Source organism: Anabas testudineus, chromosome 13 (assembly GCF_900324465.2).
Source record: "Anabas testudineus chromosome 13, fAnaTes1.2, whole genome shotgun sequence".
NCBI classification, from domain to species: Eukaryota; Metazoa; Chordata; class Actinopteri; order Anabantiformes; family Anabantidae; genus Anabas; species Anabas testudineus.
In genome coordinates this window covers 7,300,402-7,317,335 of record NC_046622.1, presented here as the reverse complement: position 1 = coordinate 7,317,335, position 16,934 = coordinate 7,300,402, and the positions used below count along the sequence as shown (strand labels likewise).

General features: G+C 37.3%; 1 protein-coding gene across 1 annotated transcript; it reads right to left on the bottom strand.

The window, feature by feature from the left end:
- Window positions 1-958: 958 nt before the first annotated feature.
- On the bottom strand, window positions 959-15,888 carry LOC113171259 (alpha-2-macroglobulin-like). The gene is made up of 36 exons (XM_026373570.1): window positions 15,806-15,888; window positions 15,471-15,651; window positions 15,133-15,289; window positions 14,646-14,698; window positions 14,098-14,118; window positions 13,813-13,978; window positions 13,611-13,695; window positions 13,352-13,502; window positions 12,886-13,003; window positions 12,684-12,793; window positions 12,427-12,594; window positions 11,972-12,199; window positions 11,708-11,771; window positions 11,424-11,569; window positions 10,914-11,063; window positions 10,474-10,614; window positions 10,262-10,352; window positions 10,006-10,171; window positions 7,433-7,658; window positions 6,592-6,718; window positions 6,394-6,515; window positions 6,237-6,288; window positions 5,181-5,264; window positions 4,922-5,098; window positions 4,405-4,480; window positions 3,975-4,131; window positions 3,766-3,840; window positions 3,470-3,632; window positions 2,979-3,166; window positions 2,640-2,852; window positions 1,920-2,044; window positions 1,724-1,814; window positions 1,472-1,540; window positions 1,284-1,389; window positions 1,060-1,101; window positions 959-966 (listed from the first exon to the last, which is right to left on the bottom strand). The coding sequence occupies exons 1-36, from the start codon at window positions 15,886-15,888 to the stop codon at window positions 959-961; spliced, it is 4,380 nt and encodes a 1,459-aa protein (XP_026229355.1).
- Window positions 15,889-16,934: the final 1,046 nt, after the last annotated feature.

Here is a 16,934-nt window from a genome sequence, read left to right as displayed (position 1 = left end):
TGCTGCAACTCTGCCCTTTACCCAGCGTACGATGTGTCATTGTCTCATGTAAACAACTCTTATCCTGATTACTAAGTCCATAGAGACTTTCTCCAGTAAGTAACTCCCTGCATCAGGTTCAAAGCCCTGACTCTTGCCTACAAAGTGGTCAACTCAACATGAACGTGGCTTGTTGGTGGGTGAACACCCTCACCCTGGTCTACAATCCCTCTCTCTTCTGCAGGCAAATGATTGTGGTCACCTCAACTCTAAAGATCCCAGGCAAAACTTTTTCAGCTCATTGGTTCCACAATTGTGGGACGACATACTCGCCTCTGCATACTTCAACAACTTATAAAAACGTGCTGAAAACAAAACTCTTCCAACTCTCTGCACTTACACACAGACAAAAGGTATGTTGGCTTTATAAAGACACAAATGTCAGATGTCTTTGGTTCAATACTCAGGACAGGCCACACATTGGGTTTGACATGCTCATCCAAAACAATATCTGTGTGGTTTACACACACAATTCTACTTTCACTGCCAGCAAACTGCTGCAACATGTGTGACGGAGGTGCTTATACAGTAAATGCAGGCGAAATTAATATTATGTTTCTATTTAACTACTGTCTACTACACTGTCGGTTACATGTTCTCTGCAGAGACTAGAGTCTCCAAGAGTTTAAATAGTATTTATAGTATTAAGACAAAAAAGCAACATGTGGAATGTGAATATTTTCCAAAGTGACAATACCAGTCAGTAGTTAGTAGTTAAATTTTATTGACCATTATACAAGAAGTCCATTTTAGAAAACACACCGTAGTTATACAGCTTTAAGAATGTGGCAGAATAGAAAGTTAGCCTTAGCTGCATGTTCACACAACCAGATGTGGAAATAAACAAGCTAAAGCTTTAATTAAACATGTTTTTATTCAAATGAAATCAGTAATGACTTGTCAGCTGACAACACTTCGTTTATGAAGCTGAAAAAGAAAAGTCATAAGTTAAAATAAGTCACTTTCAAGACTAAATTGTTCAATACATTGATCCATTTCTACATTACTGTGCACTGTTACCTGCAACACAAGGGTAGATGTATTCTGTCTCTGCCTGGTCACCTGAGAGAAACAGAAAATAAAATATCAAGCTTTATTCTTATGCCCAGAGCTTTTAAAATTGGTGGTACATTCTGGTTATATTTTATTATAAATATTTAGTTTGTTCAAGTAACAGTACTATTTAGTCTGCCATTGTGTGTTAAATTTAGAGTTGTACACGAGGTATGAACTGTCTTTCTTACTTGGCTGGTAGTAGTCATAGATCTTGACCACAGCTGGCTTCAGGTTCTGCACTGGGATCTCCTGAACAAGCTCCAGCTGGTGGTTGATCGGTTTGTCCTTTGGTAACTGTTGGTTAGATACAGGTTGACAACATCAGATACAATCTTGAGAGCATCTTTGTTTGTTGCCTGATGTAAAGTCCTCTCACCTGTTGAATATACATCAGAACATGATCTTCCTTTTCTTCAACACGATCCACAAACAAGGCACGTTTGAGCTGTGAGGAGACAATATTCAGCTGTGTTATCATCACCTTTGCTGCTTGTCATGCCCCCTTCTCTTCTCTTGTGTTTGTTACTGTCTGTGTCTCAACTAATACTGTCATTTTAGATAAAGACAAAAAATCACTAAAAGATCTTCAGATATTCATATTCAGAAAAGGTGGATTTAATTAACTCACCCTCTTCAAAGACTCTGAGTCTGGGACAAACCCAGACAGCATTTTGATGTCCAGGATCACCATGTTTGTACTGTCTAACTTTCCACTGTATCTGGGAATAAATGAAAACATGATGTGACTCAGTAAGATTGAACCTTGGTTTTCATAGTTCTTTTAGTTATATGAGACTATCTGTATTTGCCTGTCGGTTATTTACAGAGATTTTAGCTTCAGAGTGAGTTTGGGTCTGGGAGATTCGCTGTTGCAGTCGGCCTCAGGTTTGACCTCCACACTAAGTGTGGTGACATCAGGCGGAGTGGGGATGTTGTAATGAAGAGAAATCTGGGAAACACAAACACAACATTTAATATTCATTAAAACAAAGTGTTAAAAAAATTCTGTGCTTAACTTTGTTGCCATGTTGTTTTCCTGTTTCCATTTAGATCTTAGAACCTGTTAGATCCAAACACATTATATTAATTTGTGCTAATCTGGAACGCTATTCTGTTTACAGTCTCCTCCAAAACTACTGTTATGTTGAGGCCATATCATTTGTGTTTGCTGTATAATGAAGGCATGAAATATATTGTATGTTGAGTTGGGTTAAGGTCTGAAAATCAAAAACCGTCATGAGTTTGACTCTAATCTAATAGCACTCTGTGATATAGTGGCCGTCTGACTTTGTGATACCAAAAAATTTCAGTTTAAATATGTCATTTACAAAAATATTCAGAAACTTTGATGTGAGAAATTGTGGATTCATGTATTCTGTAACATTAATCTTAGCACATACTTGTTAGTCTGAGTTCTTTTTTTAATTGTTTTTTAATTTTCTTTCTATTTCCTGTCATTCTTAATTCAAGCCACTATATGCCCTTTTACTTGTTTCATTCATAGACATTTGCCAGGCATAGAAATGGTTCTAGTGTTGACTGACCTGTATTGAAGCACACGCAGTGCCCTTCACCTCCAGGCTGTACTTCCCTGTAGTGTCCTGCAGCGTCTTCTCCTGGTAGAGCAGTTTGTTGTCCTGGTTCACATCAAATGTCAGCTGACCACTGGGAGATTGGACGGTCACCGTGCTTGAACTCTGAGGACTGAACGCCAGAGTAGAGTAGAGAGCCAGAGCCTGAAGAGCCACCACGGTGTCCTACATGTACAACAGACACACACACACACACAAAAAGATTTTGATGTAATCTAATAAATTATCTAATAAAGAGTCCAGGATTTGCAATTACTGGTACTACTTTACCCTTTTTGGGCTTTAAAGTACCTGTGTGGAGGAGAAGCCTCCATAATAGTTCTGCTGCCCCGTCAGCCACCTGACGATGCAGGAGCTGTAGCCCAGTTCTTCAGCTGTCGGTGAGCCACTGAGTTTGGCGAGTACCACATAGGAGCTGATCTCCACAGACAGAGAGGCTGAAGTTTCTGCTGCAGTCTGAGACCAGTGGTGGAACCCTCCTAAAAACAACAACAACAAAAACATCCACAAACAAACGTTTGTTTGTTTAATGAAATTTTCACAGTAATGGAACAAAGCAGGAGTTTCTGGTACAACTTCACCTGCTGTTAAGGCGAATGGATGAGAGAAAGAAACTCAAAGCTGAAAGATCCTTAAAAGCTCAGAGATTGTTAAGACCTATGTTTCTCAACCAACCTCTTTTGAGTTGTGGCCTTTGTCACAACTCAAAAGTCGGCCAGTTGGTTGATCAATTGTTTTTTTTAATCGAGTTAGAATAATTTCTTTTTAAGATGATGACTCACCTTGTTTTGATGCAACTGTGTCCAGGTGCTGCAGAAGGTGACCACGAGTCTTCATGTCTCCTGCCAGGGTGAAGACGTACGCCAGCAGAGCTGTAGTGTAGGTGTTACTGAGGTCACTGATGGACTCTTTGAGGCACGACAGACTCTTTGTTATCACTGGACTCTGAAACAAATTATAATTAATCAGTTTCAGAGGAAACATTAGACATTAGACAAAACTCATTAGATTGTCTATTATAATTAAATTAGTTATAATTAAAAAAAGTAAAACACTGTACAGCAAATACTTTGCTCACTTCTGCTGACATGTTCATCTCCAAGAAGGCAGCAGTGATGTAAGCAGTGAGAGTCACTTCATCAGACACACCACCCTGCAGAGAGACACAACATACACACTGATGAATGGATGAAATTTTACAGACTTATAAATAAAATCTAAGTATAACTTCAGATTGTATTAGCGTCAGTCACTTTCATTCTGACTGTATAGATACTGTCAACTAACCTTCATTCCGTTGTGAAAGAGTTTTCCTGACTGTTCAAAACAGCCATTTTCTCGCTGTTTATTCTTCAGCCAAGTTTTAGACTCTTCAATCTTTGTTGGGTCAATGTAGATGAAAGTCTGAGCTTTAGTAAAAGATCTTAGCACAAATGCAGTCAGCCTGAGGAGAAGCAAAGAACAAGGTTAGATTTTATCTGACAGAATAAGACACAGCAGTACAATAAACATAACATGTTATTGCGAATAATGTTTGGATTATAACAAGATTTAAGGTAAGTGAAGTGTGTTTTGTGTTTGATGTACTTATTTTTCTATAGTGTCACATAATCTACGCTCTCATGTAACTTTTTTTTCTGTGTTACTCTGTATATCACGATGTAATATGGCAAATGTTAGATACTTTGTGCATATGTTTAATAAGTAATGTTCTTACCAAGTGTTCCCTGGTCCTGATCCAAATGTGCTGTAAGCACCATCGTTGTGTTTGTAGTTCAGCTGTCTCTGGTATCCTGTATAACAAACATTGCAATTTATTGCATTAATGATGCACACACTGTCAGATCTGAAGGTTTTTTTGAGTGTCTGTATCTATTTGTAATACAAAATATGCCAACATACAGTTGGTTAACAAATGTGTGTTTCAGATTATGATAATCAGGAAAACAACTAAAACATGTGCATATGTCTCAGTTTCTTGTTTTTATTACGAGTCATGCGTTTCATTTGTATATGATAAATGGTTTTGCACTAAATCCCTATTAATTTTCTGTATGTGAAAACAATACAATAAACCTTCCACAGGGCACCACAACCCTGATTTCCTATTGGAATGACGAGCATTAACAGACAGATTTTCAACAGCACTATTTTGTACATCCAACACCAGGCTGATGATAGGTCTGGTATTTTGGTCTGGTTTTTATGGCAATAAAAAGCAAACAGAGACTGACCACTAGTGAGGAAGTTTGTGGCCTTTTCCCTGATGGCGGGTGTCAGCTGCTGTGTGTTCTTCAAGTACTGGAGGATGTAGATGTTGGGAGCTAAAAGTGCCATGTTCTGCTCCCCACATCCGTATGGCATACGCAGCAGTCCACCCAGGTTCTGCAGGGCTCGGCCCAGGATGTCACCTGCACAACAACAGTCACTGAGACCAGCCCATTTTTTTTGTACCTGACACTGTTATATATATTTTTAAATCCATCAATTTACCCAGAACAGATACTGAAGCGCGAGCAGATCCATCAATCACATTCTCTGGGAGCTGTATGTCTATTTCCTCTGTCAAAGCTTCTCCTGTGTACAAACAGCATATATTCACTTTACAGAGAGATAGTGAAGAGGTAGTCAGTACTGAATAACAGATGGCCAATGGGTCATGAATTGTAACAGGTCAGAGTGGAAATATCATCTGTCAAGTTGATACATTTTTTCAGGGCACAATAAATTCTTCCATGAGGTTATCAGCACAAACAACCACCATCACACATTTTATTTCAGCTGCTACATTTTTTATGTGTCTAAGTTTATCATCCTTTAAGTGAAGGACTACTACACTGTCCATTTACATTTATGATTTTAAGGAGCTAAAAACCACATCATGAAATGTTTTATAACTCAGGTGTTAGAAGGGTTAGGTGCACCCTCTCCTTCTTTTTTTTGTGATTGATGATTTTGATTCTCAGCAGCAAGCCTTAGTCGCTCCTCAGGCTTTCTCCAAACTCCACCTACAATCTCGGCCGAAAACTTGCAGTCTTCCATTGTTCTTCCTAAGTGCAGCAGTGTGCAAAACACAGACAGTGCTCACTTGTTGCATGTATGGATGGACACAGAAGTCTCTCTTCTTACTCCCATCCTCTGAGAATCTGAACAAACTATTTATTTATTCATTTATGTTGTTTACATGAGTGGTAAAACAAGTTCTGATGGATTAACTTCAAGACTGAAGGTCAAAGACACACGGTCTGTCACCTTAACATGAACGTCAAGGTTTGATGCTAAGTGGTTTGTTTGCACCGTTAGCTTGTTGAATGTAGTCACATTACCTGCAAAGTAATGCTACAGTGCTAAGCAGGAGAAACTGCTGCTCACTAGAATCACTAGGCTTTTCAGCATGACAATGTACAGGCACATTTTGGGCACTTCAGAGACCTATTTTTAAGCCTGAAAAGTAGCATACTATGGGCATTTTAATGTCATGAAATTTGTCTTGTGACTCACCCCTCCTAATAAATTTGACAAATCATGTCTTGTGTAAAACATACTGACCTCTTGGACAGAGCAGCCAGTTGTGGGCCTTCGCCATCTCAGTCCCCTCAGCCTACAGTGGAAGAAGATAGAAAATAATGTACCTTCATTTTTACAGTCTGAGACAAAAAATGTATGTTAATTGTGAACTCTGTCATCTTGCATTTCAGACACCAACCTTCACAATGAGAGATTTTGTGACCACATCGATACGACCTCTGTCTGGCACACTCACAATCTCATTGTCACATGAAGCGTGGGATGCTACAGCCTCAGCAGTCACAGACACATTCACAACCCCTAAAACAAAGCTAAATTAAATGTCCTCCTATTTCCTTAGAATTTCTCAAACTTTCAAAAAATGTTTGACTCTCACCTAAAACTGAAGGAACCATAGTCCAGCTGAGGGTTTTACGTTCATTACCACACAGACAGGATGTGTACTGGTCTCCAGAGAGAGGGGTGAGTGTGTAATCTAAAGAGGGAGCTGGAGTCACAGTGACCTGTTGAATAAATTATATGAATTATAATTTAACCCAGGAGATTTCTTGTAAATGCAGACAGTTTATTTAACTGCAGGCTGTTGTGTAGACATACAACAAAAGCAGTAGTGCTTCACATAAACATAAACACAATAACAATTTTAAATATATAAATAAAACACAAATATACCACCAAATGTTTATACATTTCAAAGAAAGAAAGACCAGATTGTTGATGCAGGCAGACTCATGAGGACAATAATTAGTGCATGCTGGTCTCTAATAAGTTGTGCAGGTATAAACCACATAATAAAAGCAATGTCATGCGTAGTTCAGTAGTAGTCATTGAATCAGCACAGCTGATAGTATGGTACACATTTGAGCAGCATAGAAGCTAAAAGTAGCTCCACCATGTGAAGCTTTGTCCCAAAACAACCAGTAATCTGAAACTAGACAAACAAAGAGATCTGCAAGATTTGTATGGACTCAAACTAATGATAGAATGATTCATGGACAAAGAGTTTCATAGTTATCGTAAAACTATAAACCTTAATATTAGATTAATGAGATTTGGCGATTTAGCTCCAGATTGTGTTTAGTGCTAATCATAAACCTCTAGCGTGCTAACACAGTAAACAAAGATGCTGAACAGTGTAACACAACATCTTAACATTATCATTATGAGCCTGTTTGCATGCTGACACTTAGTTATGTAATTTGAAAATCATTGATTACCATAATGCAACTGGTCAGGTAGTTGAAGATGGTCGCTTTCAGTTCAAAGTGTTCCCCCCGGATGATGGAGTAGGGCAGGGTGAGCTCTAGGAAAAAGGGCTGGAAGACGGTGAGTTTTTTACGAGGAGCCAAACCAAATCCTTGGGAAGACAAACAAAAAGCCTCCGTCTCCCAGGTGGTGATGGTGTCTGGGACAGTGAGGGACACATCCTTTGTTCCAGACTCTCTGGATCAGAAAACACAGTTACTGTAGGTCCATGAGAGCAAAGTCAAATTTGTGGGTCTTTCTGCCGCCTGTCTTGTCTTCATTAAGTGAAATTGGGATGAGATCAGGTCACTGACTTGACCAGTAAAGAATATTCTAGTTGCCTAGTTGTTCTAATGCCCATGCCATAACTCTGCCTCCACCATATTTTGGCACATGATCTGGTATGCTTTGGGTCATGGGCTGTTGTTCTCCATACTTTTCTTTTCTGCCCATCCAGTATACGTCTGGTTAAGTTAATCTTGGTGAATTGTTCAGGCCTTTTTATTTTTATAGCAACATCTAATCTGGTCTTTCTGTTCTCGTGTTACTTGTGTTTTTTTACATTGTTTTGAAAAAAACTTTGTCTGTATTTACATTTATAAAGCGTCTCTTGACTTTAGACTTTGACAATATCTACCTGCTCAAGTGTTCTTGGCTTGACTAGATATTGTAAAAGAGTTCTTCTTCACCATTGATAGAATTCTGTGGTCATCCATTTTAGCTGCTTTCAGTAGTCTTCTAGGTATTTTTCTGTTGCTCAGATACCGGTTAAGTCCTATATTCTTAGTGGTATTGCCATTGCAAAAACAACTATGTTTTTGTTCTCTCTGATGTGTTTGTGTTTTCTCAGCCTAATGATTGATGGCCTCATTTACTTGCATAGTGACTGACTTTCTGTTTTTAAATATTTTCTTAAAACATTATTTCTCTTTGGCTTTTTGTTTTTGGTGCCTGTCTTTCTATCCTATTATATATTTGATTTTTTCTTGTGCTAGTGTGCAGTGCTTTGGCCAACTGTATTGTTTTTAAAGTGATTTATGAATAAAAATTGGATTGAATAATCCTAAAACCAGAGGCATCCCCACTTCTGACTCTTATGTCGCCTTACAAAACTCTAAATCAATCATGTGGTGGGTTAAACAAAGGTGCCCCCTAAACATAAATATTCTAATGTTTTTTACACTGAAATATTTTACAGTTGTTACAGAAAAATACAACAGGTTGCAGGTGGTACTAGCTGTACAGTGCATCCAGAAAGTATTTACAGCCCTTAATGTTTTTCAAATTTTGTTATGTTGCAGTCTCATTTCAAAATTGATTAAATTCATTATTTTCCTCATAATTCTTAAAATGATAATCCATAATTTAGAATCTGCATCCCAGGCCGACGCCCCACCCACTGAGCCACCAGGTCGTCCCCAATGATGACAAAAATCATGATGACAATGTGAGCAAGCTCCACCAGGTTGGTTAGGGAGTGTCCAGTAGCCACTCCTTTGCTATCTTGGCTGTGTGCTTAGAGTCATTGTCCTGTTGAAACATGAACTGTCGCTCCAGTCTGAGGTCCAGAGCGATCTGGATCAGGTTTTAATCAAGGGTGTCTTTTCAATCCTGACTAGTTTCCCCGATGCTGCCACCACCATGGTTCACTGTAGGGATGCTACTGGCCAGGTACTGAGCGGTGCCTGGTTTCATCCAGACATGACACTTGGCATTCAGGCCAAGAGTTAAATCTTGTTTCATCAATACTAAGATTTTGTTTCACATGGTTTCAGGAGTGGTTTCCTTCTGGCCATTCTGCCATACAGGCCTGATTGGTGGAGTTCTTCAGAGATGGTTGTTCTTCTGGAAAGTTCTCATCTCTCCACAAAGAAACACTGGAACTCTGACAGGGTGAAAACTGGGTTCTTGGTCATCTCCCTGACTCTTTTTCAATTGATTAGTTTAGCCGGGTGGCCTGCTTTAGGAGGATTCCTGGGGATTTCAAGCTTCTTCCATTTACAGATGATAGTGTTTGTGCTCTAAGATGCACTGTTAACTGTGGGACCTTATATAGACATGTATAAGCCTTTCCAAATCATGTCTAATCAACTGAATTTCCCAAAGGTGAACTGCAAACAAGTTGTAGAAACATCTTAAGGATGATCGGTAGAAACAGAATGCACCAAAGCTTAATTTTGAGTGTCATAGCAAAGGCTTTGAATACTTATGTACATGGAATTTCTTTCATTTTTATTTTCTAATAAAATCAGATTTCAAACTAATTACTTTTACTTTGTAATTGTGGTGTAATTTCTAGAATTTTGAGGAAAATATTTAATTTAATGTATTTTGAAATAAAGCTTTCCAATGTGGAAAAAGTTAGGTTCTGGCTACCACTTTTGGATGTGCTGTATTTTCAAACAATCCTCTCATGTTGTTTGACTGATAGTTTGGGTGAATCAACTGTATGAGACTCCCTGGGTAAATAATGTTTACCTAACATTATTGGTCTCAAAATCCCCCTTCTACTTCATTTCTACCACCCTTTGCAGTTTAAGCTTACCCAACTTCAACCAAGTCCCATATCCACGTTTCAGGGAAGAATGTGCGGACAGTCACTACTGGTGGAGCATCAGGAATAAATGCACCTCCTCTAGAACCAGCAGAACCAGCTCTACCCCAAACTGGGTTTTCGGCTATAGGAAAAGGATAATAGCTAAAAGCAATACCTAAAACGACACCAGAAATTAATAAAGCACTGGTAGAGGCAAGTTTACTTACTGGTGAATACTAAATGGGATTTAAAGGAATTTAGTCACCATGGTTGTGAAAGAAGAATAATCTTCCTTTGAACTTGAGACATGAAGGCATTCGAATAAGCGTGTTTGTTGCCATCTTCAGCCCTACATTCTAGATAATCAAATATACATAATGTCACCAAAAAGTTAATTATATGTACACTTTTATTAATTAACATTTATGTTGTCTTCATATTATCCAAATTGTATCGTAATTAATGTAGGAAAAATACCTGGAAAACTGCTTGGGTGTCTTTCTCAGTTCCTAAATGGGGAAAAACAGATCTTCTTGCTCTTACAGTCAAACATTCTGTAGTATCTTGGACCTCAGGTGGAATATTGGAAAATTTTGTGACAGGCAGCAACCTAAATACCTGAAAAAGAAAATATGGTACAAAACCATAAATGTTTCTCTTTCTATAACAATATGATAATAGGGTAGATCATTTTGCTTCAAGACCTAGATTTTTCTCTTGAAACATGGATATATAAAGTACAGTGGATGTCTGTCAGAACTCTACCTCTATCTAAAGGTTAAACCTTTATACTTGACAAATAAAAACTTTTTCATTAGGAACAATATGAGTAAGTTCTGGGTGACTGATGATGTAAACAAGAAAAACACTATCCAGCAGATGGATGGATCTAGTTTTCAGTTGATTACAGTTTTCACCTTGTCTGCATTTAGACCTTTTCCTGGCTCCTTTATGAGGACACTCTGGTCGACAGCGCTGACTCCACACAGAGAGTCTGGCTCAGCTGTTACCTGCATGGTGGTCTTCTCTCCTGGGACAGCAGAGGACGGAGAAAACTCCAACGACACCTGATACACACAAAACACACAGTAAACCTTCCAGACTAAAGGTAAACATATGTAATACTGTATGCACATCAGGAACATGAAACAAGCATACCATCCACCACTGCTCTATTTTTCTAACATGTGAAAAGTCAGAACTTCAATGCTGTTATTTCTATTTACTTAATATTTATCTAGATAAGAGTCCATATGGAAATTTAACCTTAATTTGCAACCAATTACTTTTTGGAAACTGACATTTAATTTTCATGTTCTGGTCAGTAAAGGGATAAATATTGACTTTTATTATAAACTAAAACGAATTACATTCTACACCTACATGTGATGAGCAGTTGTTGCCACATGTCTTCTTGTCTTACTGACCTTGTGACTGAAACATTTCTCTGTGGAGAAGTCGGCGCTGTTGGCGATCACCGTCTCACTGGGGAGGACGGTGTAAGCTACAACCTGAAATTCTGGTGCCATCTCTGGAGACACCTTCAGCTTAAAGGACACCTCACCCTCATTTACTGAAACAGGAAAAAACAGTTGTTTTGAACCATTTGCTCCCTGTTAACTTGTATTATTTACATGCTTCCATAGGTCAATTAAACAGCTTTTTAAGATTTCATTCACTGAACTCATAATTAAACCTGATCTTTGCCCACCTGATTTATCTTTAACTTCAATTTGTTTATGTCTTTGCATGACAATGGCTCCTCTGGATAAGACCTGTGGGATTTGCATAAAGAATGAGTAATGTTGTGTAACACTAAAACTTTATTCATCTGCAGTAAATTCTAGCCTTCTGAATCATCTGCATGGAAACCACTACGCAAAACTGTTGGATACAACACTCGAAAATCTTGTTGCACGTTTTTTGTCTCTCTCTCTCTCTGTGGTGGGAGTCAAATAGTTCACCCATCACCTACCAGATAAATCACATCCACGATGCCCTGAGCTTCTCCAACTATAGTGTATTGGATGACGATGTCTTCTTCTGTGTCACAGGAAAGTGGTTTATCCTTCTTCTTCACTTCCAGGGAGCTGACCGTTTTAATATCCTGAGAAACATCTTGTGCCAGAGACAACCTGTGCTCCCCCTCTGCATAGAATGCAGTTCCATAACCAGGGTGTTGCATTCTTGGTGTTTTACCAACCTGCACATTTACAACAACATGACAAATCAGGTGATCTTGAGGAAGTAATAGGTCAGACAAATGTTAAGGTATAGAAATAGAACAGAAAATAGTAAACAGCTTTTGTCACTTTGTATGTTTTGTTGATCACTTATATACAGCACAATATTATCTTCATGGAAGTGTTATGTTAAGACTAAACAATTGTTTGACATATTATTGTAGTTTTACAGCTAATGCTTACTTACATGGAGGACGATACCCGCTCTATAGTTGGTTGTGTTAAATGAGAAAGTAGCAACTCCTTCACTGTCTGTTGTGAGATTTTGTAGCTCATGCAATGACCACCTTTCCCCCACAAGCAGACACACTGTCAGGTCGGGAATGGGTGTATTGTTATAATAAACTGCTTTAACCTGTTAGAAGCACAACATTTTATTGGTGAGAATGTGCAGTATTTCAACTGTTTGTAGACAATGAAGTCAAGACAACATTTGACACTTACCTTTCCCTCAACATTCGATCCTTGATGATAAATCGTAGGTGTATCTATAAAGGACAGCCGCCCAGCAACACGGGAAATCCTAATCACCTTCACCTGTCGGTGTGAAACACCTGTATAAGACAATTCCTTGTCAGAGCAAATAGACATGATATTATTTTTAAAAACAACTCTAATTAAAATCAAAAGATATAATTACAGCTACCTGTCCCCTCCTCTTCCATGTTAGCAGCAAGATTCAATGAATTTTCAAGCACCTTTTCATCCATTTTTGTGAAAGTTGACATGTTGAAGCTAAAAGTAGCACAGCCTTTCTTGTCCATCTAAAAAAATAACATAAACTAAGCAATAAAAGAGCAAATAAAATGAAATATAACACAGACACAACATAAAAATAATCTAATACCTAGAAAGCTGGAAAATTAATTTAACTGAAATAATAATAATAATTTAGAAACAAATAATAAATATTATATTATATGGTAAAATGGAACAAAAAATTTATATTTCTGCACTATTTCTAGGGAAGCCACAATTTTACCTCTATTGAACAAATAGGCAGATGTCCTTCAGTTTTTTCTTATTGTTCAGATAAATTATCAGGATGTAGCAAAATAAAGCATTAGCACCTGTTATGTGAATGAAACCAAACCATGTTGTGGAAACTTTACCTTCTTTGTCTCCTTGTAGCATGGAGCAGTTACCTCTGGGACTCCCTCCGGATGTTCAGGCGTGACAACAAGAAAAATTGGAAAATGGCTTGAAAGAGGTCGACACGCCTCAAATTGAACTCTTCCTGGTACCGACTGTCCATATGTATACCTTGTTAGAGGACAAACACCCAAGAAGTCAGTTTATCAACCACCAAATTTGACCTTTTTTGATTATTATAAATTTGAATGTGCAACATGAGAACTACTAATTACTTACTCTGCACATACTTCAGCTTTGATTTCCTCCTGCACAATACTTACTTCATCAGATGCCTTAATTTTTACATCAAACTTAGGCAAAACTGTGGGAAAAATTAAGGTTTTTAAAACTCTTTACTAAGGACACTTATGTTGTAAATGTAAATTTTGTTCATTGAATGTGGATACCAAATAATATTAAAAGATTAGAGACAACATACCATATTTCTCCACCTTGAAGAAGTCATATACTTTTTTTTCAGCAACTGACACAATGATTTTATAAGGCCCTTCACGAGCTTCAGAATTCAAGGAGTAAGAAAGCTGCAATATTTTACTGTTAGATGTTACATTGAGCCATTGTCCAATCCGGTTCCCATTAGCATCCTGGTAAATTAAATAATATGTTTTCACATTCATATTAGAATCAACAAAACAATTGTAGACAATGGGCTACATGCTAAATATTGAAAGTGTTAATATTGAATGTGTGGATGCTTTCTTACCTCTATTTCAATAATGTTGTACTGCAAATTAAAAAAGAACAAAATTATGATTTTTATACTTTGACCATCCATAGAGTCTGGGTTTTTACATGTTTCTTAATTCAATAAATGAGTAATGTTGTAGTTAGGAGCAGTCAGTGTTTTAGTGTTTTATAATAAGTGTGCAGATCTAATTTCCTCTTCCGAAATCATCATTGTTTAGCAGGCTAGCACACAGGACCCACATGATTTCTATTTGGCATTTTAAAACCAACAGCGTATAATGCATATTTTGTTTTTATTTTAATTTTCTGTGCAAAAAACGAAGCAAAACACACACATTTTTAATTCAAGTCATCTGTTAAAAATTCCTGTATATTTTCTATGTCACAATTTAGTACATGTATCAAATAAAAAAATCTAAATCATGTACATTTATCAGTTTTTCCAGTATCATGCATCACGTTTAACTCGACTCACCCGTCAGTATATCCTCATTCACTTCGGCAGAAAATGCATGCAATACTGTTCTATTAACATCATGAAATAAAAAGTAAGGAGACACTTACCAGTCGACTGACAGGTCTGAACTTGGTGTCCAGTGAAATAACTCTGAAATGAACTGAAAGAAAATCAAATATATCACTAAGGGCAGTACAATGTTTTTATTTACATATCACCTACAGTAGATTGTTCATGAGAAAAATTAATGGAAAAACTGAATATATGGAATTATATTATATTCACACTAGAACATAGAAAACATCAAATGTCCACAAAACATGTGTCCACAAAATTATGCCATTTTTCTAGTTTTTATAGTTGGTAGTTAGTTTTAAACCTTATCGCTAATAGCTGCAGTTTCTTAAAGAATTAGAACCAACAGGTGAGTTTTAGTTTGGTGTGTAGATAAACTTTATATAAATGTACTAGTACATTTATTTATGAAATGTACTAGTACATTTATTTAGTACGTGTACTGTTTTTATTATCACTTCAAATATCTACATATGAGAATTTTGTGATGTTATGTAACGAGCAGCAGTTTGATGTTACCTGTTTGTCCAGGGAGGTAGATCGGTTTATCGGTTTGGACAAATGTCATTGACTGATAGACTTTGATCATAACTTTCCTGACTTGTCTTGAGTAAAATTTGTTGCCTCGTACTTCCACGTCAAACGTCTGTACGGTTTGTTGCTGAACCAAAGGAACCTATGACGAAAATATATTTTATACAAAATAGTTAAGAGAAAACAAAAACAAACATAGTGACATAGTGATTGCATAAATTTTAAGATTATGAATGCCTTCTGTTATGAGGTTCTGGATTCTGGGTTCTTAGCCAACATATTTACATTAACAAAGTTTAAAAAAATGTCTTATGGAAGCTGACCTTAAATTGATGACAGATATGAAACTCTTCACTGGACGTCTGCTTGAGAAGCGTTGTTCTTTCGTCATCAGAAATCAAAGAAACGGTCATCGTCAGAGTCTCCTCAGGCTGCAGGAGACTCGCACAGAATTTGGTTTCAGATCCAGCTTCAAGGACTGCAGGAATGGCCACCATGTACTGTCTACAGGCAAAAAAAAGTTGGACAACAGTTGTTTACTCAGTGGATCTAAAGGAAGAACCACAAAGCAAATATTCAGGAAAATTGTCGACTAGCAAGTCATGTAAAAATCTTCATACATATGTATTAATATGACTATTTAACACAGTAAACTTACGGCTTTCCCAACACTTGATAGACACTCAACCAGCTCAAGACAAACAGTGTCCATGTCCACATCTGAACCCCAGGGTGACCCATGACTGACTGGGATGGAACTCTTAAAGTACAGATTAAATAGCTACCAATACACAAGCCACCCCCTCACATGTGAATTAACACAAGCACCTCCTCTATTTGATTTCTGAGTAGGTTTATTTGAATAATGCAGTTCTCAAGGCTGCATTTATTAGTACACTCAGTAAAGTTCAAGAAGTTTAAAAAGCTTTTTTTTTTTTTTATCCACATTAATTTATTACATAGCCAAATAATGAAATACTGAAAGCACAAAATTAAGTATCCGATTGTCGTTTGAGGTTTTGATACAGTAACTAATTGTTGAGAGTCCTGATTTCTATGTTGAGAAGGCTAGTATGGATGTGTAGTTTACAATTACTGACATTTCTGTAACTCAGTATGAGGTAACTGTGTTACAGTAAGCTTAACGTTGCAACTCTGCCCTTTACTCAGCGTGGGCTGTGTCATTATATCATGTAAACAGCTCTTGTCCTGTTTACTAAGGTCAAAGTATAGACTTCTTCCGATATGTAAACCTTTGTGATATAACGTCCTGCTGTTGTTTTACAATAGTTTTCACAGATGAAACACGCTAAAACATATTAAAATATAAAGGGTATAACTTTTTCCATTACATTTTCAACCAAGAGATCCGTCTTTGGTTCACTGCTCTGGAACGGAACCCGCTGGATAAATGGTTTCCTTAGAGAAGTACAGATACAAATACTTATACCTGATATAAACACCGTATTGCGTTTACAATGAGCACAAATTACCACTTTTACACTGTAAGTAAGGTAATGGATCAATAATAGAAAATGGTATAAGAATAAAAGCATGACAGTCAGATTCCTTTTGCTGAAGCAGCAGGTGTAGCTGCTGTACATCATCATTTTTCCACCAGCTCTGTTTGTGTCAACTGTTGGTAAAAATAAGATCAAGCTCAGACTTTTTTCTTTTTTATGACATGGTGTAAACCTATTTAAATTAATGTACCATTAGGCCTGTGCCAGGTGGCGACATCACACCTGGCGGCTGTGGGTTTTGCTTAATTTAAAAAGTTTTTTAGA